The sequence below is a fragment of the Balaenoptera musculus genome, chromosome 6 (assembly GCF_009873245.2).
Source record: "Balaenoptera musculus isolate JJ_BM4_2016_0621 chromosome 6, mBalMus1.pri.v3, whole genome shotgun sequence".
Classification (NCBI taxonomy): domain Eukaryota; kingdom Metazoa; phylum Chordata; class Mammalia; order Artiodactyla; family Balaenopteridae; genus Balaenoptera; species Balaenoptera musculus.
Genome location: NC_045790.1, coordinates 14841594 through 14867782, shown reverse-complemented (window position 1 = coordinate 14867782; position 26189 = coordinate 14841594). Strand labels below are relative to the sequence as shown.

Below are 26189 nucleotides of genomic sequence, written 5' to 3'. Positions count from 1 at the left end.
AAAATACAAATTTTAAAGTATTAGGGAAAAAAGTATAGGGAAATATCATTATGATCCCATGGAAAGGGGAACCCTAAATAAGTCATGGAAAGCAAAACTCATATAGTAAAAGACCGAACAATTTAAATTAATGAATAAATATCATCTAAGTTGTAAAAAAAGGAACTGTATAATAAAAGATACCCTAACATAGAAAACAAACTTATGGTTACCAAAGGGGAAAGGCAGGGGAAGGGATAAATTAGGAGTTTGGGATTAAAATTTACATGCTACTGTATATAAAATAGATAACCAACAAGGACCTACTGTATAGAGCAGGGAACTATATTCAATATCTTGTAATAACCTACAATGGAAAAGAATCTGGAAAAAAATATATATGTATAATTGAATCATTTTGCTGTATGTCTGAAACTAACACAACATTGTAAATCAACTATATTTCAATAAAAGTTTTTTAAAAAATACCAGAAAATTAAAAAAAAGATACCCCAAACAGCATGAAAGACAAGCTGAAGACTGGGAGAAAAATTTGCAACTTATGTAACAAAGAATGAGTGTAACAGATATATGTGGGGAAAACAAACAAACAAGCACCCTTTAGAAAAATGAGCAAGGGATATGAATAGGCAATTCATGAAAGAGGAAAAACATGTAAGAAGACGCTCAAACACAGTTTTTATCAGGCAACTACTAATGAAAAAGTTGAAGAGATGCTGTTTTACACCTAACGTCCTGGCCCCTTGGAAATGTCTGGTAGGTGAAGGGTCACTGAGACTGCTGGGAAGTGGGAACTTCTCGATTCCATTTTCATACTCCAAGATGATGCAGCCCCTTGAGAGGCAACGTGGGCATAACCTTGGATCCACAATTTCTTCTTGTAGGAATTTAGAATCTTGAAATATGGAAAAGACACATAAGACATTTACTGCAACATTGTTGGAGAAAAATTGTTAACAATCCTAAGTATCCACTAAAAGGAGAGGATAATAAGTAAAATATGGTATAGCCATACAATGGAATACTATTGAGCAGTTAAAACAAATTCACTTGATCAATATATTAACACGATTAGATTTCCAAAACACTGTTAAATCGCAAAATCATACTTATAGTATGATGCCTTTTATGTAAACGCAACACACAAATACATCAACATATTGTACGATTATAAGATTCTGGAAGGAAGCACACCAAACTCCCAAGAGTGGCTGGTCACTTGGACAGAAGGAAAAGTCTGGGATTTATGAGAGGTGGTCAATGACAAATTTAGTTTTATATATGATGCTCTAATTTTGTTTAAAAGGTGCATGTATTTATGTAGTTCTTGTTCAATTAAAATAATTTAAAAGATAAAAGATTAGAAGGATGTATGTTCACAGTGATAACTCTTGGAATGAAATTATAAATTTTACTTTGTTCTTTTTTCTTATCTGTGTTTCCTAAAATGTCCACAATGTTTGCCCATCACATTTGTAGTAAGAAACCAGTTATTGGGAGAAGCCACTCCCGATCGCGTCTGGGTTTTTGAGAAGATTCTCTGTTGGTTCGGTGAAGGGGAGAGAAGATGAATAATCTTTCATTTAGTGAGCTATGTTGCCTCTTCTGCTGTCTACCTTGTCCAGGGAAAATTGCTTCAAAGTTAGCATTTTTGCCACCTGATCCAACTTACCCGCTGATGTGCGATGAAAGTGGAAGCCGCTGGACGTTACACCCATCAGAACGAGCAGACTGGCAATATCCTTCTAGAGAAAAAGATGCTATTGAGTGTTTCATGACTAGAACCAGTAAAGGCAACAGAATTGCCTGCATGTTTGTGCGTTGCTCACCCAATGCCAAATACACTTTACTCTTTTCACACGGAAATGCTGTTGATCTTGGTCAGGTGAGCAGCTTTTACATAGGACTGGGATCACGGATTAATTGTAATATATTCTCATATGATTATTCTGGATATGGTGCAAGTTCTGGGAAACCAACAGAGAAGAACCTCTATGCAGACATAGAAGCTGCTTGGCTTGCTCTTAGGACAAGATATGGCATTCGCCCTGAAAATGTGATTATGTATGGCCAAAGTATAGGGACAGTACCATCTGTGGGTCTCGCTGCTCGGTATTAGAGTGCTGCTATTATTCTTCATTCTCCTTTGACCTCAGGAATGCGAGTCGCTTTTCCTGATACCAAGAAGACCTACTGTTTGGATGCATTCCCAAACATTGACAAAATCTCTAAGATTACCTCTCCAGTATTAATAATTCATGGGACTGGAGATGAAGTCATTGACTTTTCACATGACCTCGCATTGGTTGAGCGTTGCCAAAGACCTGTGGAGCCTCTGTGCGTTGAAGAGGCAGGTCACAATGATGTGGAACTTTATGGACAGTATCTTGAAAGATTGAAACAGTTTGTGTCACAGGAACTGGTAAATTTGTAAAATATTCTGAATATTTGCATACTGGGTTTTCTTTCTTGCTGAACTGCACTCTTTGGTAAATAACATAAAACCTGAAGGTTTTGTTTGCAAATCATGTCACTTGCCTTCATAAATGTACAGGTAATGATTTGTTAACAGACTTAATGAAGGTTTTAATTACCAGACTAGAAACTGGAAATAACAGTTATCATGCAGTCAGGCTGTGTAATTTATATTTTTTCTGTGAATTTTTTTTTAAACATCAAGATGAGTAGTGTATGAAATTTTAATTCTATAAGATCAAATGCTATGAAAGTATTGCCAAATGCTTTTGCATATCAGAAACAAATTTATAAATAATTTAAAAACATCTCAATGTACTAAATCTTATCCTGGTATACAAATGTAATATTCTTTCAATAAAAAGCTGTATATCTAAAACAATTCAAGTACTCAGAATAAACTGTATGAAAACATGCAAGTTCACTAAAGATGACCTAAACCCTGTTGTACAGGGATAGAGATTTAAAGGTTATTTTATTGTAAAATAAGTGAATTTTCTGTATTCCCTGGTTATCATACATTTTCTCCTTTAAAAAAAATGATGTAAGTCTTAATTTTTACGCCATTTGTTAATTTACCCACTAGTTATCTTGTAAATGAGAAGTCACAATAGCACTGAATTTTAACTAGTTTTGATTTATAAGTTTGGTACTGTGAGGCAACTACTTAAAATTTTCATTTTAGTAATTTAAAAGGCATTTAGAGATTCAAGAATAATTTTGTACGCAATGTTGTTTTAAAATTTGACTAATCTCGTAGAAATGCAATACTGTCACTACTAGAAAACCTGAAAGTCCATTAGATGTTCTTTAAGACCACAAACAGACTGGCTATTTGATCCCTTTTCACTTTGACTATTTTTAAGAATAGGACCTCTTGTTTTGGATTACTATCTGAGAATTTCCTGGATCTACTCCTGGATGCAGGAGATAAGAAAACGTTTAATTCATAACATTTATATTCACGAATGTAGTGAAAAAAATAAAGCTCACACAAAAACTAAGTTGCCTTTCCTTGAATGAATCCTGCTTGAATAAAACAATGAAAGAAAAATAAAAATAAAATTAACGGTATGCAGTCTAATTTGTAAATGAGTGAATATTACACACTGTGGAAATAATACACACTGTGGATATGTTTTAAGGCCTTATGTAGTTTTAATTGTTCTGCTTGTTCTGTGGTTATGTTTAAGACTATAGAGTATGATTCTCTTCAAAGTATATCAAGTATTGTGAATGCTTTGGTTCAGATGTGTCAAATTAACAGTAAAACAAAAATATGTCACTCAAAAAAAAAAAAAACCAGTTATTCGTCAAGGATTGCTGGAAGTTCAAAAATTCTTTAAAAATTAAGAATATACCCTTATATTCTTTAAATATACACCTTTAAATATACCCTCCCTGTCCCACCCCCCAGCTTAAATACATAGCACTGTGTTTGGGAAGAGTGGCAGGTTTTATTGCAAAATTAGGCAATTCCCCAAAGTCTGGCAGTGTAGAAAAAGGTTCTGGGAATCGTTTAGCTTGGTTCAGGGGGTTCTAGGGAAAGGGCTCTTGTTTTTTACTCACCGATGTTCCATTAACCAGGACACTCCAGGGACCTGACTTAAGATTTACTGACAGTAAATATTTAACTACAGTTAAACTTAGCTACTGTCTGGGAATGAGTCTTCTCAGATAGCTGAGAGTTTTCATCTCTTTTACATTTTTACATTGTAATGATTTGGAGTAGAAGAATTTCTAGAATGTTTTACGTACTTTTCTGCCTTCTTAGACAGAACACAGAGTATCTAGTTTCAGCTTTCCCAACTTTGCTATTTCTAAAGGTTGCCACATGGCACATTCTCAGGAGCTGTCTATAGCAACACCCTCTTTCCTGCTAATGGCTTTAGAAGTTAACTTCTTGGAATTGTTTGTAAAATAATCAGTGTGCGGTGCTTGTGCTAAGAGGATTCCCTAAGATAAAAGAACACACAAACTTTGTGGCATCTATTTTGGCTGTTTCACACCCCCCCTTTTTTCCCCCCGCTTTCTGGTTTTCAGTAATGTTCTAAATTGCTGGCCTCAAGTCTGGAAGGTGGTACAGGTAGAAAAGAAAGAACAGCATTATTTATTGCAAAACTGTGATCTCTATCAATGTCAAAGCTTTTGCTAATGGCACAGAGCTCTTGCCACAGAACTGAGTTGCCAATGGATGAAATGTGTGAATGACCCTAAATTAAGACAGAAACCGTAACCTTATAGCAGTTATACAGTATCTACTAGAAGATTTTGTGGTTTTACACAAGAATTTCCCAAGATACAGCAGGTGATGATTAATGAAGCCTTTGTAAGTAACAGCCTTATACATCTGAGAAAAATGGGGGTCCAGGAGGGTTTGTACAGAGCTGGGTCTATAATCTCAGGCCTACTCTTTGCAAAACCAGAAGGGGGAAGGGTATAAAACGTAGCCACGAAGCTCAGGTATCACAGATAAGGACTTTTCTTATGCATATGTCACTTTCTTCATTTTTCTTCCTATTGCAATAATCAGGCAGCAACGCAGAGGGGTGATGATTCACAACTACATTCCAAGGCTCTGAGTGCAGGAAGTTATGGCTCATTTGATGTTATCAGTTAGCTGGGGTGGGGGGTGACCAGATCTAATAAAAACACATAGGACAAAAGTTCTAAATTCCTTTCAGAAGGAGCGCTTTCACTCTAAGCATCGCAGGACCTGTGTAAATTGCTCCTGCAATGTGTCTACGTGAGATAAACTCACAGAAATACTGTAGAAGAGAGAGGGCCTGTTCATAAGTCTCAGCCAGGGCTACGATGTTCATCTCTAGCAGATGCAGAGCAGATGAGGGCTCCCAGTGAGTTGATGTTGCAATGAAGATGTGAAGAGGATGGAGCCAAAAGCATAGGAGTCAGAGATAGATGGGCTGTCTCTTCGCTTCCCCATCTCTGTGTGCCTCAGTCTGTCTTCAATAAATGGGGAGGCTCACCCTTTCCCCTGCCTTACAAAAGTCCAGTCTTATGAAAGTCTAGCCTTAGAAGAGGCAAAAAATAAATGATGCCCATGGAAATGCTTAGAGTTATTTGGGGAGGAAGGAGGTTGTGTTAGATTGAAGTATGGTACTGTCTCTCCTGAGAGGCTTAATCCTCATAAGGGAACAGGACAAAGCTCTGTGGTTTGTCAACTGATCCTCTTTAGGGTAAAGCTCAGTCTGAGGGTTGGTTCCCATTCTAGGAGATTTGGAACACCCACAGCCTTGGGAGGGCATTGTGAATGTGCCTGAACTCCTAGAATATTGGTCCTGGAAAGGGTCCGGAGATCACTTCCTTCATTCTATAGACACAGAAATGAAGGCCCAGAGAGGTGAAGGGGCTTCTCCGAGGTCACACAGCTACTCCCAAATCCAGGGCTTCAGTTGACAAGCCCAGAGCCCTTTTCACAGACCTTCTCAAAGTGGGGTCCTCTGAGATTGCATGTAGCAAAAGAGGACTGCAGAATCACCTGATGTGTATACAGGGGCGCCAGGAAGGTGGCGGTAGTGGTGAGGAGAGTTGTTCAAATGCAGATTCCTGGGTCCTACCCCAGACCTACTGAATCAGAATCTTTGGGATCAGTACCTGAGAATCTGTATTTTAGCATGAAGCTATTCTTATGCAGCCCTGCTTTATTTCAGCAACACCTTGAAGTGTTGCTTCTAAATGACCTATGTAGAGTGGCGACCCTTTATAAACTCTCCTAGAGAATATGGAAAGAACACATGCTATTAGTTGCCACTAGACAATGCCATGCCCTCAATTAGCTACAAAGTATGACAGTCAGCCGCATGTCCTGTAGGCCACAGTCATACCCTTGAATGTTCTGAACAATCAAATCACATTTGGGAAACAAACGCAACTCATGTGGTCCGGTCCCTTTAAGAGCCTCTCTTCCCCTGGGCTCTGGAAAGGGTGTGCTCTCCTCGGCAGGTCACTCCCACTTTATCTTACTGTCCCCGCCACCTCTCTGAGACATCTCCCTTCATGCACGTGTCTCTGGCCTGAAAGCAGATGTTTTCTGATAGAGGGCTGAACCCACCCCTCCCTTAATCAACCAAAAGTGCTCTGGCAAGTCCATGGGAGATAAATATAGCTGAGATCTTCCCTGTAGGAGCCTCTTGGGAGGTTAAATATGGTGTGTGAACAAGTGATGGAATTGCTAGCAACTTCCATTTAATGCCCATAAAGGGCCCTTTGCACAAAGTCATCAACTGTGCCGGGCACTTCCAAGCAGAGTTAATCTGAAAGGGAAAACCTCTGAACCCAGCTGGGTCCCTGGTTATTCCATAATGGCTTGAAGCTTAGGGAGGATTTGTCTCTTGGGTGCCCGTGCACCCGATTGCTCCCTGTCTGCCTCCCAACAGGTCCTCACCTGGCTCCAGATGGCCCTGCTGGTGTTAGAGCCTTTGCAGCTTCCTCCTCTGCCCAGGCAGCACCAGCAAAGATGGAGCCAGATTTCAAGAGGGGCCCCATCAGGGAGAACCACTCACTAAAAGACAACCTTCACGTGAGCAAAAACCCAAGGTGGAGCAAAAGAGGACTGCAGAGCTTTCCTTCGGTCTGCATTTATTTTTTAAAAAAGGTAGTTTGGGGACTTCCCTGGTGGCGCAGTGGTTAAGAGTCCACTTGCCAAGGCAGGGGACACGGGTTTGAGCCCTGGTCTGGGAAGATCCCACATGCCGCGGAGCAACTAAGCCCATGTGCCATAACTACTGAGCCCGCGTGCCACAACTACTGAGGCCCGCACACCTAGAACCCGTGCTCCGCAACAAGAGAAGCCACCGCAATGAGAAGCACGTGCACCGCAACGAAGAGTAGCCTCTGCTCAACGCAACTAGAGAAAGCCCGCGCACAGCAACAAAGACCCGACACAGCCAAAAATAAATAAATAAATAAATTAATTAATTTTTTTAAAAAGGTAGTTTTTAGGCTTAAAAGGAGAGGTAGGAACGGACTGTTATTTGAATTTCTCTGAAATTTGCTTTAGAAAACAAAACCAGAGGCTCCAAGGAAGCAGGGGCCAGGTGTCCCCCAAACTCAGCTCAGCGTGTAGCAGCTAAGACGGTGCTCAAAAATGATGTGTCAAATGAATAAGCCACTACCTGGGTGTGACCACTGGTGGTACGGCAACCTCTTGTTGAGTGTCATTCATTGACACCATGGTGACTGAACCATGGTCCCCGGTAGACTTCTAGACTCAGAAACCCGCTTTTGTTGGCGCCTTGAGAGTATTTTGATTTCTCAGGGGCTGATTCGTATTTATCAGACTCCCAAGATTAATATGTGGAACTGGAACGCCAAGTTACCCAGGAATCACAGAGAGAAATAAATTTGCTGGGGCCTCACATGTCCCCTCTCTGTGCGGCAACCCTCCTGGAAACCAAAGGTGACCAGATGGTGACCTGGTGGGCAGAGAGCCAGAACCAGGGGAACTAGGAGAATCAGACGTTTCATGGTATCAAGATAAGTAACAGGGCTTTATACAGCCATCCAGCCAAAGGCACGGAAATACAGCCCTGCCATCAGCACTCACGGCCCCTGTGTGTCCTGGCATCAGGCAGGCTGTCATAGGAGGGGCCATAGAGGCTTTGCAGAGGCTGCATCTTTCTTCATCTCTACACAGACAGGTGTCGCTGAGGGTTCCATCTGTGACTCTCCTTTTACTTCCAGATTTCAAGACCATTTCTGACCAGCCCATTCTTTTCCCCCCATCCTCCAGTTTTATGGAGATATAATTGACATAAACACTGTATGAGTGTCAGGTGTACGCATAATGACGTACATATGTTGTGAGAAGGTTACCACAATAAGTTTAGTTAACATTCATCACCTCATACGGTTACAAAACACTTTTTCCTCGTGATGAGGACTTTTAGGATCTATCTCTTAGCAACTTTCAAATATACCATACAGCAGTGTTAACTGTCGTCGTCATGTTGTACATCACATACCCAGGACTTATTTATCTCCTAACTGGAAGTTTGTACCTTTTGACCCCCTTCCTCCAATTCTCCCTCCCCCACCTCCAGGAACCACAAATCTGTTCTCTTTTTCTATGAGTTAGGTTTTTTTAGATTCCACATCTAAATGAGATCATACCGTATTTGTCTTTTTCTGTCTATTTCACTTAGCAGAATGCCTTCAATGTCCATTCTTTTTTTTTCTTTAATTGAAATATTGTGACTTTCAATCCATTATCAGTCAGATTTAGGAACCTGGACGTCCCTTTCTCTCTTTCAGGTGACAGCCCACCTCTGATGTACTGTGTGCAGACTTTCGACTTTAACACTCAGAAGAAAGCTAAATTACCCTCATTGCCAAAGTGGTGAGGGTTATCGTTCTGTAGGCCCCCAAGTACTAACTGACAGCAATTATAAATCAGATTTCTAGACAGAAGATCAGTTTAGGGATTTTTGTTTTACCTTTTTACCCCTACCCTCTCAGTGCCATGGGTATATTACAAAGAGCTTAGATGGATGATGGTGGAAACCTCCAATGTCAGCTAAGGAGTCCATTACTACTGAGGAATTCACTAGTGGGGACTCTCTGTACTGCCTGAGGAGCCTCTGGTATCATTTAGGAACAGAAATTTTCAGCCTGTGAGATCCAGCACATGGCAACAGACAAAGCACCACCCAGAAGTCAAGAGGAACAGAAAACAGAATCAGAAGGAAGTGACGATCAGAGAGCACATAGGACCATGGTCAGTGCTTGCAGGCGCTTGATGTTTGTTGACTGACGACCTGACAGACTGAATGAATGCCTAAATAATCCCACCGCCTCATTACACAGAGGAGGAACCTGAAGCCACAGGGGAAGTTAATTTGCTGAGTCACACAGCTGAGCAATGGCACCTGGGCTTATAAGGGACCTGAATCTCAGGTCTGTGCTCGTGTTATCACAATGATGGCAACTGGATAAATCAAGGAGAGCTGGGGTGGAGAGAAGGAAATAGGGAACCATAAAAGAGTAAAACGATTTAAAATACAGGCATACCTCGCTTTACTGAACTTTGCTTTATTATGTTTCGCAGATAACTGCGTTTTTTACGAATCGAACATTTGTGGCAACCCTGCATTGTCAGATGATGGTTAGCATTTTTTAGTAATAAAGTATTTTTAAATGAAAGTGTGTACTTTTTTTTTTGACCTAATGCTATTACATACTTAAAAGACTACAGCATAGTGTAAACATAACTTTTATTTTTATTTTTGTTAAGTTTTTATTGGAGTATAGTTGATTTACAGTGTGTTAGTTTCAGGTGTACAGCAAAGTGAATCAGTTATCCATATACATATATCCACTCTTTTTTAGATTCTTTTCCCAAATAGGCCATTACAGAGTATTGAGTTCCCTGTGCTATACAGTAGGTCCTTCTTGGTTATCTATCTTATATATAGTAGTGTGTATATGTTAATCCCAATCTCCCAATTTATCCCTCCCCCTGTAAACATAACTTTTATACGCACTAGGAAACCAAAAAAATTCATGTGACTCACTTTATTGCAATACTTGCTTTATTGCGGTAATCTGGAACGAAATCTGCAGTATGTCCAAAGTATTCTTGTAATTATGGAAGAGGAACCCAACCAGCATCAACCTCAAAGTTTGTCCCTGTCCTGCCTTCACACTCTTTCCTCCTTCCTCCCTTCCGTCCAGCCTCTTCCTGGATGAGGCAGCATTTTTAACTTCCTCTTGCTTCCACCTTTAGGCTCTCCCCTCTATATCCCCTGGAGTCGACATGCATGCATCCCGTACTAAATAAAACCCTCACTACATCCAGCTCCCTTCAAAACATGGCCTTGTTTCTCTTTACTTTTTACCATCCAGCTCCTTAAACAAAAGAAACTAGACGTGCATCGCCCAGTACGGTAGTCACTAAGCTTCATGAAGCACTTGAAGCGTGGCTGGTCGAAACTGAGATGTGCCATAAGTGTGAAGCATACACCAATTTCAAAGACAGTATGAAAGAAGAATGTAAAATATCTCATCATAATTATTTTGAATAAGTTGGAATAAACAAAATATATTATTAACATTAATTTTCCTCGTTTCTTTCAACATTTTTAACGTGGCAACCAGAAAATTTAAAATTACATTTGTGGCATGCTTTGTATTTCTATTGGGCAGTGCTGGTCTAGACTCTGCTTCAAAGCATTTAAAGACCATCTCGAACACAAAGTGCAATGTTCATAAAATTAAAATGGGTGTTGAGTCTATGGAAGAGGTTGTGTTCTCAAACCATCATTTTCAATAACCTTTTAAGTGAGGAAACGCAGAGGTTGCGTGTGACATGGGAAATCATGATGGAATTAACGTGGTGACCCGCTTGTTAATCAGGGAAATTGACCCTGAAAGGATAGTAATGATACAGCTAATGTTGGTTCAGGCTTTATGCCTCTCATAGGACATCCTGGCCTTCTTAACATCCTCAGAAGCTGTTTGAGGATGTGCCTTCCTGAGGACAGCTTAGCACCTTCTGGGACCTAACAGGAATGCCCATGGGGGGCATTTGATGCCCCACGGTGGAGGAGGAAGAGTGCGGAGGCAGTATGGAGTTGGTGGAAGACCTGGGCCCAGATGCTAGCTCAGTATGACCTCATATAAGTCACCAACCCTCTAGGTTTCCTCCTTGGTGCAATCTTTGTGCTGTAGCATAGTGCTTTCTCTGGAGTTCCCATCTTTCTGTTTTACACTTAGAACTGGGGAGGCCTTGAGGAAATGACTGGAGATCTTTAACCCTCCATTTACTGTTTGTAAGATGGAGACTAGGACAGTGCTGTCTTACAGAGTGATGGAGAGTCAACGAGATAATCCATGCCTAGTGGATGCCCAATAAACATTAAAAACAAATAAAAGCTTACAAACTGAAAGGGATCTTAAAGGTCACCCAGTCCAACTCCCACACAAACTCAAGGATGCCCTTGTATTTCCCCTGATATTTGGCCTCCCCTTGTTCACTGCCAATGGAGGGAACCTCACTGTCTCACAGGGCAGACCTTGTTTGTTTGTTTTCAAATTTTATTTTATTGTGATAAAATATACATAGCATAAATATGACCATTTTAACCATTTTTAAGTGTACAGTTCTGTGGCATTAAGTACATTCACTTGTTGTTGTATAAACTTCCCACCATCCAGCTCCAGAACTTTTTCATTATTCCAAACAAAAACTGTACCTATTAAACAATAACCCCCCATTCCCCTGTCTCCCCAGACCCTGGTAACCACTGTTCTTTCTGTCTCTATGTATTTGACTACTCTAGGTATCTCAAGTAAGTGGAATCCTACAGGATTTGTCCTTTTGTGTCTGGTTTATTTCATTGAGCATGATGTCTTCAGGAGTCATCCACATGGTAGCATGTGTCAGAGCTTCTTTCCTTTGAAAGGCTGTATAATATTCTATTGTACGTGCACACAACCTTTTGTTTATCCATTCATCCGCTGATGGATGGTTTTGAAAGTCTCTACCATCAGTTCCTCCACCAAGTGAGCTGAATTGTGCCTTCCTGTGACTTAAACCCATCTGCCCAGCTCTGCCCTTGGGCCAGAGCATCAGACTGGCCTCTTTCTCATGAGAATCCCTGGATGTGAACCACCAACTCCTCAAAGGCTAAGCAGTATTTCATAATTTCCAGACCCTTTGCCATTGTGGTTTAAATCTTTAGACCCACTTCAACTTGCTGATCTCCTGTTCAAAAGGAACCATCCTAAACTGAGTTGATTTGTACTGTACCCTGGGACTAACCTCCCTTATCTTGACCCTACTCACACAGCCTAAGAATGCATTGCCTTTTTTTTTGGCAGCCATATTTCACTGATACCTTTATTGAACACGTTTTATTGGGTGCCTCGTAAAGGTGAGGCAATTCAGTTAGCAGTTTAGAGCTTGAGCTCGGGGGCCAGACCTCCTAGGTCAGAATCTGAGATCCATCCCTTACCATGTGCCATTGGGCCTCAACTTCTCAGGGCCTTGTTTCCTTATCTATAAAATAATAATAATGGTAGAACCTGCCTCATTGGATGGCTGCAGAGGTTACATGAATTAGTGCCTGTCAAACATGAGAAGAAGGCGTGGCAATCAATAAATGTGCTACTTCTCTGCGCAGGGCACTGTGCCAGATGCTGGGGGCAGGCAGTCAGCCAGGAAGACCAGCTATGGGCTCTTTGTGGTTCCCAGTCTAGCGAAATGGTTGGACAAGCAAACCATTACATGACAACCAGAATTTATTCATGGGCAAGCATGTAATTAAAAGATATGTTTTTAAGTAGAAAGAAACCCCAATTACACTACAGTGTATAAAGTCTTATGAGGAGAGGATTGCAGAGTGAGATGGGGGCACAGCAGGGGGGCACCTAACTCACCCTCACTTATTCACTCAGTCATTCATTAAAAATAAATTTGTACTGGGGCAGCCACTATGGAGAACAGGATGGAGGTTCCTCAAAAAACTAAAGATAGAGTTGCCATATGATCCAGCAATCCCATTCCTGGGCATTTATCTGGACAAAACTATAATTTGGAAAGATACATGCACCCCTCTGTTCATAGCAGCACTATTTACAATAGCCAAGACATGGAAGCAACCTAAATGTCCATTGACAGAGGAATGGATAAAGAAGATGTAGTACATATGTACAAGGGAATACTGCTCAGCCATAGGAAAAGAATGAGATAACGCCATTTGCAGCAACATGGATGGACCTAGAGATTATCATACTAAGTGAAGTAAGTCAGAAAGAGAAAGACAAATACGGTATGATATCACTCATATGTGGAATCTAAAATATGACACAAATGAACTTATTTACGAAACAGAAACAGACTCACAGACATAGAGAACAGACTGGTGGCTGTTCAGGGGGAGGGAGAGTGGGGGAGGGATGGATTGGGAGTTTGAGATTAGCAGATGCAAACTATTATATATATGTATACCAGGAACTAACACAGCATTGTAAATCAACTATACATCAATAAAATAAATTGTTTTTAAAAAGCAAAAATAAATACTTACTGGGTCCCTACCAGTGTTAGGTACTATTGTTGATTCTGGGAAGTAGCTGTGAACAAAACAAAGATCTCTCTCCTGGGAAGCTTACATTCTACTGGTGGGAGATGGACAAAAGCATAATAAATACAAATACATAATAAAAATTAGATTGTACATTAATAACTACAACTCTACTGTCTATTAGAGGCAGAGCTGGCATGATTCTTGATAGATCATATGTTCTATGTGAGCAACAATTAGGACTTTGGCATGAATCCAGGGGTTTTGGCTTGAACAACTAGAAGCAAACCTGTGAAGTCAGGATGCTTCCCAGAGGAAGTGGCATGTAACTGGGGACTGGAAGGACAAACAGCGGCCGTCCAAGTGAAGAGAGCCAGGAAAAATGTCCTGGGAGCTGGAGCTTGTCCCAAGCTGATGGGCAACTACAGCATCATGTGAAGTCTTACCAGTTTAGGAGGGCCTGTCCTGCCTTGCTTGTCCGTGAGGTTCAGGATTTAAGGGTACAATTTTATCAATATGTTTTTAGAGATTTAAAAAAACAACCTTGACTTTTAGCCTTCTGAAAAGCTACTCCTCCTAGGATTGCATCTTCTAAGAGGTTGATAAGTTTGCATTCCATGACTTTTTCCAGTAGTTGATTAAAAAAAATAGTTGAATTGAACTTGGTCAAGGACAGGGTACTATGTGACACCTCCCTTGCTGATATTGGCCCCATTAATCAACCTCCTTGGGTAGTACAGCTTACAAATCAATCCAACCATAAAATAATATTACATGGCCTGCATTTCTCCATCTAACTCTGTAATAACAGCCCTAATAATCAAATGAGATAAGATATGAGAAAATGCTCGAAAACTTTCCAGAGTTCTACAAGTTGCCACTATTTAGTATGACTTGGCCACCAAACTTCTGGGAATGAAGAGACATGGAGATTAAGTTAGGACTCTGCTGTCACAGGACAGGTGATTAAAGGACAGAACAGCCTCTCTGTATTTCCACCTGTATAAATGTGCTACATTGTAATAACCTCACACCTGGGCAAGTGCACAGCCTTTTAAAAGAAACATGCTTTACTTGCACCAAACTGATCAGTTTTGAGAGATGGCTATAGCTCTTGAAGTGACTTTTGTGAATGTGAAGCAAATGGTGAGAATGTGAATTGGTCCTTTTTATGATAATATGGAAAGGAAATCTATTAACTGTAGCAAGTAGTGTTCATGTCCTGATTTTATATACTTGCATTTATCAAAACATTTTGATAAAAATGTTACAGACTTGCATTTTTGAAAAAGAAAAAAAAGAACACTTAAAAAGCAGAATTAACTGCTGTTTAAGAGACAGAAAATCTTTGGTGAACATCAGCATGCTATGAAAAATGTCCATGGCTACTGTAAGAGCTAACAAACATTTGTCAAACACTAACGGGGAAATGACATTTCTGAATACATAAACACATATACATATATAGAGTGCTATATATATTTTCTTTTTTAATCCTGTAATGTAGGAATTAATGTGCCCGTTTTATAATTGAGAAACTAGACTCAGAGATGCTAAGTAATTTTTCAAAGGACACACAGCTAGGTAGTGAGTAGTAAGTCAGAACGTCTGAGTTCAAAGTTCACCTTTTCTGCTATGCTCTGCTTCCTCCTCAATCGATTAAACACATGCCTGTTGCTCTCGTGTTATGTGCAGGAATCTGTGCTAGGTTCTGGGCCTACAAAGGAGCATAAACCAGAGATTCTGCTCTCCAGGGCTTAAGGTCTAGATGGGGGACCAAGGTATGTTCTGAAACAAACTACAATACAAGGAAGTAAATGATAAATGTCAGGTGGGTGAGGTAGTACACACGTCCTAGAGAAGTTCAGTGGAGAAAGATGTGTGTGGGCTGTCTGGGTCAGGGAAGGCTTCCTGGAGGAGGGGACATTTTATTTATTCATTTGCATTTATTCAGTTGTAGCCTACTCTGTGCCAGGCATGGTTCTAGCACGGGGACAGAGCTGTGAAGATGTGACACTCAGTGCCTGTTTCCTTGAAACTTACTCTGTGTGTGTGTGTGATAGAGACACACAGAGAGAGAGAGAGTGCAAGAGGGAGAATAAACAAACAAACAAAGATAAATTAAGAAAGTAATGGGTGCTATACATTTTTTAAAAAAGTGATTGTGGTACTGGTTTAAATTGTTCTCTCTGAGGAAGTGACATTAGAGCTGGTACTTGCAAGACAAGAATCTATCCATGGACATATATACACTACCAAATGTAAAATAGATAGCTCGTGGGAAGCAGCCGCATAGCACAGGGAGATCAGCTCAGTGCTTTGTGACCACCTAGAGGGGTGGGACAGGGAGGGCGGGAGGGAGATGCAAGAGGGAGGAGATATGGGGATATATGTATACGTATAGCTGATTCACTTTGTTATAAAGCAGAAACTAACACACCATTGTAAAGCAATTATACTCCAATAAAGATGTTAAAAAAAAAAAAAAAGAATCTATCCATGGGAAGAGCGGGCACTGGACATTCCAGGCAGGGCGAATATCATCTCCATTCTCCTAAAGAGCGCCTCTTCTATGCTCAGCAGTCTATTGAATTGTTGGAAATATGGCAGCTATGCTGCCTAGAGAATCACGATCAACACATTCTTTTTTTTTTTTTTTTTAATTATTTATTTATTTATTTTTGGCTGTGTTGGGTCTTCGTTTCTGTGCGAGGGCTTTCTCTAGTTGCGGCAAGCGGGGGCCACTCTTCATCGCGGTGCGCGGGCCTCTCACCATCGCAGCCTCTCTTGTTGCGGAGCACAGGCTCCAGACGCGCAGGCTCAGTAGTTGTGGCTCACGGGCCTAGTTGCTCCGTGGCATGTGGGATCGTCCCAGACCAGGGATCGAACCCGTGTCCCCTGCATTGGCAGGCAGATTCTCAACCACTGCGCCACCAGGGAAGCCCTCAACACATTCTTAATGATGGTAAGGCTCAGGGTGAAACTCACCTGTGGCATCTGGCAAATGCGGCCGTGTGCTAATGTGCTATGTCAGGAGAACCCGGCCAGAGCGGAGCATTGATGACTATTGGTTTTTACAGAGCAGGCATCTGAGATAAGACTAATGACAGCAATAAAGGAGTCTTATCAGCCTCTAGGGTTATTTCAAAGGTGGGTGAATTGAAAAAGTACTGAATGGAACACCTGGGTTTTTAATCCCAGTTCTTCCACTTTCCACTTCTGTGTCTGTGGACAAGTTACTTTACCTCTTGGACCTCTTTGGTCACCTGTGAGATGGGATTATAGACTATATCATATTCTAGGTCTCTTCCACTTCTCAGGCTTTGCAACTCCATGCTCCCGAGAAAAGTAGCACCCTGTTTTAGCATTTGTGACGTGTATCAATACTTTGGAAGAAAAGAAAATGTCCCTTTTTTCTCTCTTCTCCACCGTCTGTGCTCAGAGCCTCAGGAGTTATGGTGCAACATGATTTAATTTCCTGGAGACCATGAACGTCTGCAGCATTTTAATATTATTATATAGGAATATGGAGCTCCTTTGAAGGAAACTCTTACTCCTGTAATAAATATTGATCATTTACTCAATTTACATCCTCAAAGAACTTGAGGCAACATAACTATAATAATAAATAGAAGGTTGGGAGAGGCAGGAAGGAGGCGTGAAAGAGTGACAGGGTTCAGCTCCCTTCCTGAGGATCAGAGAAGACTTCCTGGAAGGGGAGCCATCTGAGCTGAGAAATTAGTACCTTTGATAGGAGGGGCATGGAAAGCAAGGGTAGGCTATAAGTAGGATGACCATATCCTAGTTTCCCCAGGACAGTCTCAGTTTCTACCTCTGTCCTGGTATAATACTCACCAGTGTCCCTTGTCACTCTCAAAAAGCATCCCAGTTTGGATGATAAATTACACAGTCGCCGTAGCTATAAGTGACACTCTCTCAGAGGCCTGAATCTCCCCATGGCTGACAGGATCTGAGAGAAGAAGAGAGAAGTCAGGAATGACTCTAAACTTGCCAGTCGGTTGCCTGGTAAAACAGAGGTAAGATACAGGAAAAAGTAGCATGAGAAGGAGTTGTCAACTAGGAGGAAAGATTATGAATTCAGTTTTAGATTGGAAAGATAGAGCTGGAAGGGGATTGGCACATCACTGGGTCCAACTCCTCCTTCTGAAGATAAAGGGACGGGGCAAAGGATATGAGTCAGGACTGGAACCCGGGCTTCTCCCCCGACAGCCTGCAGCTCTAGCCTCTCAACCCCGCTCGCCGTCTTGAGCTCAATAGTTTTCCTCCAATATTCATGTCTGCTCGGAACCTGTGCCCTTATTTAGAAATATCTTTGCAAATATAATCAAGCTAAGATGAAGTCATCCTGGCGTAGCGTGGGCCTCTAATCCAATGACAGGTGCCAAGGAACTTCGAGGATTGCAGGGGAGCCGCCAGAAGCTAGGAAGAGGCAAGGAAGGATCCTCCCTTAGAGCCTTTGGAGGGGGCGTGGCCCTGCCAACACCTTGATCTTGAACTTCTAGCCTCCAGAGCCATGAGAGAATATACTGCTGTTGTTTCAAGCTGCCCGTTTGTGGTGTTTCGTGACGGCAGCCCTAGGACACTGCTCTACCATCTGAGCTTAGATGGAGCTGTCTGAGAGGCATGAGAAAATATGGGGCTGGAGTGCAGAGGAGTGGTCAGGACTGAAAACAGAGCCAGGGTTGGGAACGGGGACGTGGGAATGGAAGCGAGGACCAAAGGGAAGGGAAGAAAAGAGCTCTGAGGACAGACTGTCAGGAGGAAGGAGAGGCCGAGGAGGCAGAGGGTGCTGTCTGAAGGGCAGGAAGAGAGCGGAAGTGAGGGAGGAATTCCTGAGGAGGCGGGGTTGAGAGGTTCCCGCTAGGGGAGGCGGGCTGATCTGGCAGTGAGGTCACTGGTGACCTTTTCAAGAGCTCCTTTCGAAAAGTGCAGGAGTTAGAAACCACGGGAAGGCTTCAGGAGTGAGTGCCTTGTAAGGAGGGATGGCCAGGGGCGGTCATTCTTTCTGGGGCTTCAGAATGGAGGAGAGAAATAAATAGGGCAATAGCTTAAGGCGTGGAACAGGGAAGAGGGATTTTATTAGGCTATGGAGGATTGAGTATATTTGTGGAAAAAGGTGAGGAAAGGGAAAGATGACAGATGCAGGCTCTTTTGGTGAGTGGCTACGGATGGCCCAAGGTCACCCATGCAAACACACAGATGTGGCACACCTGCCCACAATTCAGCAAATGCTTTGCCTCCACTGGGGCCTCAGGGCTCCTCTGCTACCCATTCCGTCCACCTCTGGGGCCTTGAGACATCTGCTAGGTGATGGGTTCTTGAGTGAGAGTGGGAATGACCGCAGTGCAGAGACCCTGATGTGAGGAGGGTACGGCTGGCATCATTGGGTCTCATCCGTGAGAGTGCAGGGGGCAGCTGCCACGGAGGATGGCACACGCATCCACAGGACAGGAGTCGGGGGCGGGGGGGGGGGCTGTCGCACAGCAGGGGGCCCAGCCCTATCACAAGGGACTCAGCAGCAGAGCCTGCAGCAGCGCGAGCCCGGCGGGCTTCTGGGAGGCAGAGCTGGGCAACACTCCTCTCTCAACCCGCTGACTAAACTGCCAGCTCTGACCCTCTCCTGTCACCACCTTTCATAAAAGGAAGTCCCGTAAACTGAGGCAGCTCTGCGTTCTCTGTGCCTGGTGGCTCGCCCCCCATCCCTTCCTTATTTGATGGGGGGCTCTGGAGGGAGGCTAGCTTTTGGCCTCCATTTCTTCTGTCTCAAGGGGAGACTCATCCCTAAGGATGAATCACAGATAGAGCTTTTAGGGAACACAGTGCTGTCCTTAGGAAAGCAAGGAGTTCCGGGATTACAGGGTCAGATGTGTAAACGAGGGAGACACCCTGCATGTCTAGAGGCCCGCGCAGCCCTTCTAACGTATACACTTGACTTAAAAATAATGGAGATGTGGAGGAGTGCACATTGTGACAAACAAAGGCAAAATGCACACCCCATCTGGTACCCAGCACACGATGATCCAGGAGACATCACACCAGCTGCAGTCCCTCCATGGTCCGGGCCTCCCCTCTGTTACAGGAATTCTGGGGCTCCAGGGGGAGACACAGCATTGGCTAAATTCTGGGTAGGGTGTTAATATATCCGTGTATTGCATGGGTGGGCAGGTGGATGCCAGGGTTTAAGTAATTATTGTGAAAAAGGTAGGATTTTGGAGGAAGCCTGGACCTCTTAACTCTATACTCTTAACTCCTTTCTGTCCTCTTTCCTCCCAACACCCCCAAATTATATATACTTCACCACGAGCTTTTATTCTATTTTTTTCTGTATTTCATTCACCACGTGTTAAGTGGCAGTGCCCATGGTAAGCAGGTGAGGAAGCATGCCAACCAAAAGGGCCAGAGCCACGTAGCTGGTAAATGGTGGAATCTGGGCTTGAACGGGTCCGTGACTCCAACTCAAATGCTCTTCCCCCTACACCCTCTGTAGCTTCCCATTTCTAAGTGGAGCTTGACTCCCAGCTGGGCTAAAGCAGCATGATGACATCTTCAGAACTTCAACATTCAGGAACTTTATGTAAGACTCGGCTGGAACCAGCAAGTCATTCTGAGTCTCCTGGTTTACCCCACAGGGCAGGATCTCCGCTCTGCTCCTGGGTCCTTCCACTGCTGCCTCCTTGTTGGCAGTGTGGCCAAAGCACTGGGTTATGGTGTCGGGATCTCACCCCTCCTTGCAAGCAGGCCTTCCTCAGAGGTCTAAGACCACGTCCGGCTGCTGTATTCTGACATCTAGGGAAGCCTCCTTCATTATGATGCCCATTTGCTACTATACAGAATATTGTTGGATGGGAAGGAGGAGCTGAAACCTAGGCGGGGTCTCCAGAGATGATTCTCAGACCCACACCTCCAAACTGGCTTCCCGAGGGAACCTCCACCACATCCTCAAAGGTGAAGGCCACCTATGGAAGCTATGGTACTGCCACCATCCCTGCTGCCACTCCCACTGCCACAATTGCCTCTCAACATTCATGAACTTGGTGTCCAGACCCTGCAGTGCTATTGTAACAGGGAAGCCACTGCCCACCCCAACTGCTCCTAACCCAAGAGTCTATGATTTCACTAGGCAGCGTATAACTTCAAAGCAGCAGGAAGTTGGTCTCTATCTGCCTTCCACTTCCCAGATCTCCCTAGTTCACCTAACTGGCAGAATATAAATTATATCTAGACTCCTAGTGGCAAAGGAGTCTGAGAAATGTGGTGTAAAATTTTCTGGTCACTACAGTACAAGGAGAAGTTTAAGATGGATGCTGAGGGCCAAACCACCATATACACCACATTTGGTGAGAAAAAATATTGAATATTCAAAATAAATATTCCAAAGATTTTCTAAATGCTTCTGGCTTAACGTTTGTTTAATGAAATTTTAAAAAAATCTTAGGTATCTGAAGATTATGGGCATGTTCACAAGTGCCAAGAGTCCTCTTAACCATCCACAAGCTTACTTTTCTCCACCAATATCACCATTGCAGAGTTCAGGGGGTTTCTCATCCGTTGGGAGATTAGATCCTAAAAAGAATGATCCATTTTCATTCTTTCCATTTTTTCAATTATAGAAACAATACAAGCATTGCTTGTCTGTAAAATATAGTAAAAATACCTGTAATCCTATGTCACTATCACAATAACTACTTCACTCTTTTCCTATGCATATTTACATCTTTGTGAATGTAATGTTCATAGAATTTTGGTTTTTTTCACATAACATTGCATCATAATTATTTCCCATGTCGTTGCGTAGCCACAATTTTAATGGCCCCATAATATTTCATGAATACAGGTATCATAATTTGCTCAGCCAATGTTCTCTTGTTGAATATTTTGGTTGTTTCCAATTATTTATTACTATGAATAATGCTTTGAAGAGCGTCATGCATATTCAGACAGTTGTGTCACATTCCCTGAAGTGGGACGATGAGTTAATATGTACTGGTTAAAGGGTATCCATTTTTACATGAGTATCAACAGGTTTTGACCAACGTTTCTTCAAAATCACCTCTGGCAAAAGCAATTACTAAATTTTTCTCCAGCAATTACTAAATACAGAGCGTGTTTCTACCTAGCCCATCCTTAGCACTGGTCTCGGGAGCAACTTTTGGCAGCTACCAAAATTGGGGAAATGGTGTCCTTGGCCGTGAAGACTCTGTTGACATCGCTCACATCTCTGAATCTCAAATCCCGGAGAGCTGCCTGGGTTGTTATGACCCAAATCTTGGGACCAGGGTGAGGCCAAAGAGGGTATGCAGCATCTTCAGGGTCTCCTGCACCTTTTCATATCTCAAGGCGCAGCTTTCCTGACCAGAGAAGCCCTCTTTGGATAAGGTGCAGTAAAAGTTGATCAGCTCCAGCCAAGTCTTAAGCCCAGAACATGCACATTTAGATGTGCAGATGCCATGCTTTCAGGGAGCCTTAGATAAACAGGCAGGTTACTCCCCTACTTTTTGATTCCTCCCCCTTCCCCCAGATGGAGAAAGACAATATTATTTAGGTTAAAATAAAACAGTCTGGGTTACACTTTATTTAAGAAGATAGCTTGGGATGAGTTTAAGATCTAGAAGACCAGAGTCTTTAAAGATAGGCAGATGCAATACTGCAAGATTTTACTCTCTTGGCCACTCTGCACCCTACTGTGAGACCAGGCTTCTAAAGCCCCTCCAGCCCCAGGAAAACGTGCTGAAGGCGCCTACTCAGAAGGGCTCCATCCTGGTGACTACTTATTGCCCAGTCCAGGGCAGGGTGGATTTAGCCCCTTGGTGAGAATAAGGAGGCACAAGTTTTGCTCTAGGTATTATGTGTTTTCAGTGAGAGAGAAAAATTCGAGTAAGTGGCCATTCTCCCCAACGAAGCAGCCTGGCATAGCATCTTGAGTTTTCACTTTGTCCCCTCCACGGGACGTGCTCTCGTGCTGCACAAAAGGAGGTGCACCCCTCACATCGCGCAGTGGGTCCTCAATTCTAGAACTCCACTCCACCCCCACGTGTGCCTCCACCCCTCCCCTCCTCCAGCCACCATAACTGCTCCATAAATGACGTTCGCAACAACTTCCCCCCTCCAGGCCTGAGGAATGCCAAAGCTTGCTGAGCAATACTGTTTGCAAAATCCCGGGCTCTGGGGGCAGATTTTCCGCTGCTCCGAATCTCCCTCCAGCCTCAAGCATTGCCCAATCCCTACGGTCCGGCTGACCCTCCCCAGCGACTGCCCCCTGGTCTGCCCCAAACCAGGCAGCACCACCCCACCAGGAGGTAAGACAACTTCCCGGGACACCCCAACGTCTCCTTTCGCCCCCATCCGGTAGCTTGGAAATTTGCACTGGGCAGTGACGTCACACTGGGAGGCGGGTCCCCACTGTCCCGCACACCAATGGCGCGGCCGCGGACGGCCTCTCCTTTCCCAGTGATTGGTGCCCCTCTGCTCCACCCCAGCCCGCCATGGCGTCAGGCGCCGCAGCACCCGGGAGGTGGTTCCCACTTTAGAGAAGTGAAGTTTTTCGTCCCCTCCCCCTCCCCGCCCGCCTCCTGCAGCCTCCCGCGCCCAGCGGAGCCGGCGGATGGAGCTACGCTGCGGCGGCGTAGGGAGCCAGGCTGGAGGGCGCAGGATGGATGGGGACAGCCGAGATGGCGGCGGCGGCGGCTGCAAGGACGCCGGGTCGGAGGACTATGAGAACCTGCCGACCAGCGTCTCCTTATCCATCCACATGACAGCCGGAGCGATGGCCGGGATCCTGGAGCACTCGGTCATGTACCCGGTAGACTCAGTGAAGGTGAGGCGCGAGGGGACTTTAGGGACGGAGCGAGCGGAGAGGAGAGCGCGCGCGCGTGCGTTTGCATCCCGCGCAGGAGCAGCCTGGATGCAGCTCTCCGAAACCGCGCTCTCCTCGGGGCCGCGGCGCCCCGGGTCTCCTGGGTCTCACCGGGAGCTGGCGCGCGCAGCCGGGGCGCCGGGGAGCGCGCTGCGCAGCTCCTTCCGCTGTGCGCCTGGGCCCTGGGGGCACCCCCCGCGCCCACGAGGGTGCCCCAGCCGGCGCCCCGCTCCGCCGCTCCCGCCGAGTTCCCTGCCCAGGCTGCTGGCGGCGCTGCGGCCGGCGAGGAGGAGTGGCGAGCGCCGCTGGCCTCGGTGGTGGCGGCGGGGTTCCCGAGGGAGGCGTCCGGTGCAGCTTTGCACAGTCTTACCACTGTCTGGCCACGCGATCGGAGAGTTTGCGGTCCCGGGTCGTTGCGGCTCCCGCTGGCGCGCCCGGTGTCCGAGCCGCGGCAAGTGGCGTCCGCCGGCCGGTGCCGGGTGGCCGAGGCTGCCCACACGTGCGCTGACCCCGAGGGACCCGCCGCCGGGAGCGCTAACCACGGTCGCGCCGAGGAACGTGTCCCTGGTCCGGCCGGCCCGGCCACCCGCCCTCCGGCTGTCGAGCCGCTGAGAGGCAGTAAGACTTGCAATGACATTTGCTTTCTCATTTTGTTGCAGGAAGGCGGGCAGGCAGGGAGAGCGTGTGCTATACAGCCTTTCTTACGGTTTGTGTAATAGACGTTCAGTTGGCCCGGTACTTCCCGGGTAGTTTTAAATGCATTTCTGTAAGGAGGCAGCTTTAGCCAGGCGGATTTTGCCTGAGTTGCCCTCAGTCAGCTTGTTCAGGATACCGAATGGTTAGGGGATAGAGTGCTGAGGGCGAGTAATACTAGTATCGACACATTGCACTTTTGTGGGCAGAACTCATCTAAAACATACAACAACCCTGGGGATTAACAGATGAAGAAACCGTGGCACAGAGAGGTGAACAGATTAGCCTGCCCGGGCTCATGAGCCACCTGTATCCTCCGACTTCAGCCCCAGTGTGCTTTGGGAGATTTGGGGACCTCTCCGGGTGGCAGTTATCTTGGAAGGCAGGCCCAGCAGACTTCCCCAGCTAGCATCTGTATCTTGTTGCTGATGCTGGCCCCACGTGCGTGGTGTGAAGGCCAGAATGTCTAATGCAGAGGGTTTTCCCTGCCCTGGGCAGCTCTCAGAGCTGGCAGTCAGTGGCTGGACAGACACGGGTCCAGAGAGGAGGCCATGGGCATTGGCAGTAAGGTGAGCCCAAGTCTTATATTGTGCTGCTGGGACTGAGCCATCACCCCTTCTGTCCCTCCGGCATCCCAGTGGGGAATTAAGGGAATGGTCTTTGCCTGCCAGGGTTACAGAGGCCACAGGGAGATCTTGTCTCTTAGGTTTCCGAAGCTGCTCCAGGAAAGACCCTGGACAGATACCAGGTGGCATTTGTATAGGAAAGAATCCCTCACGTGTAATAAAATTCCCCATGTTTGAAGTTGTTGTCTCAGGTGCCTTGGACAGAGTGTGGGAAAGTTAGGAGCAGGGAGATGTTATTTGAGCAGGCACCAGACCCACTGGGTCGTGGAGATGAATGTCCCGTCAAGGACCTGTACCACTTCCGAGGCCCTTGGCCTCTGCTGTGAGTTTGGTTCAGGGCATCATTTTAGCTTATCTTTAGGATTAGGAACAGTCAGTCATGCCTTTTGAGCTCCCTGTGACACTGAAGAGGCATTAATCTCACGTGTTTAAATTTTGTGATCTGTGTTTAGTTTCTTCCCTGCCCCTCCTGCCCTGTGGATGCTGGTCTGTTTTTTTTAAAATTTATTTATTTATTTAATTTTATTTTTGGCTGTGTTGGGTCTTCGTTTCTGTGTGAGGGCTTTCTCTAGTTGTGGCAAGTGGGGGCCACTCTTCATCGCGGTGCGCGGGCCTCTCACTATCGTGGCCTCTCTTGTTGCAGAGCACAAGCTCCAGATGCGCCGGCTCAGTAGTTGTGGCTCACGGGCCTAGCCGCTCCGTGGCATGTGGGATCCTCCCAGACTGGGGCTCGAACCCGTGTCACCTGCATTGGCAGGCAGACTCTCAACCACTGCGCCACCAGGGAAGCCCAGTGCTGGTCTGTTTTGATCCATTTGTCACTGTGTACTTAGTGTTACTTTCCCTAGCGGTTTTCACCTGTGACCAGGTTAACGTGGTGTGTGTATGGTCGAAGGAGCTGGTCTCACCGTCCTAGGCAAGTCATTCTATGGGGCTTGACTGTAAAATGAAGGCTTGGGTTAACCAACCAGGAAGGTTTTCTAGGTTCTGCGATTATAATCCTAGCTCTGAATAACAACCCTTAGGGGTTCTTCTGGTTTTGAGCATGCAGGTTTGGCTTTAAAGCCCCTCTTGTTTTTTGGCTACAACTTTCTTGGATTACTCTTTTCATTTTGCAGCAGGGATAAAAGGCACAGAGTTAAGTGGTATGAGCCCCTCTGTGTGACCCCAGGGAGGCCGCGGCAGAGTGCCAACGTGTGCCAAGACCAGCATGGTTGTCTGTGTCCAACATGAGATATGCTTCAGTCATGGAAATGCTCTACTTGGGGAGCCCTTCACTGTGTTCTTCTTAAATATTTGGGAAGATGAAGACTGTGAGTAATTGAATCAGGAGCCCTGGGCTGGGGTTCAAGCCCGGCCCCTAACTTGTTTCATGCCTTAGGCACTGTTCTGTGCCTTAGTTTTGTCACTAGTAAAACGGAGGCTGTGGACCAGTTCAGTATTTTCCATTTTTAACCTGTCCCCCTTTCTACGAAC

The 26189-nt window shown here is 44.8% G+C and overlaps 2 protein-coding genes across 2 annotated transcripts in view; both read left to right on the top strand.

Annotated features, from left to right (window-relative positions):
- Positions 1-1567: 1567 nt before the first annotated feature.
- LOC118897226 (alpha/beta hydrolase domain-containing protein 17B-like) lies at positions 1568-2434 on the top strand. Its single transcript, XM_036856221.1, is given in 1 exon segment — positions 1568-2434. A coding segment is annotated over 1 exon segment (867 nt).
- Positions 2435-23015: 20581 nt separating this feature from the next.
- The window catches only part of SLC25A37 (solute carrier family 25 member 37), a 42904-nt gene continuing 39730 nt past the window's right edge, over positions 23016-26189 (top strand). Inside the window, exon 1 of the mRNA XM_036856382.1 lies at positions 23016-23355. Within this exon, the coding sequence (XP_036712277.1) occupies positions 23143-23355 (213 nt within the window). The 5' untranslated portion in view covers positions 23016-23142. The remainder of the gene's footprint in view (positions 23356-26189) is intronic.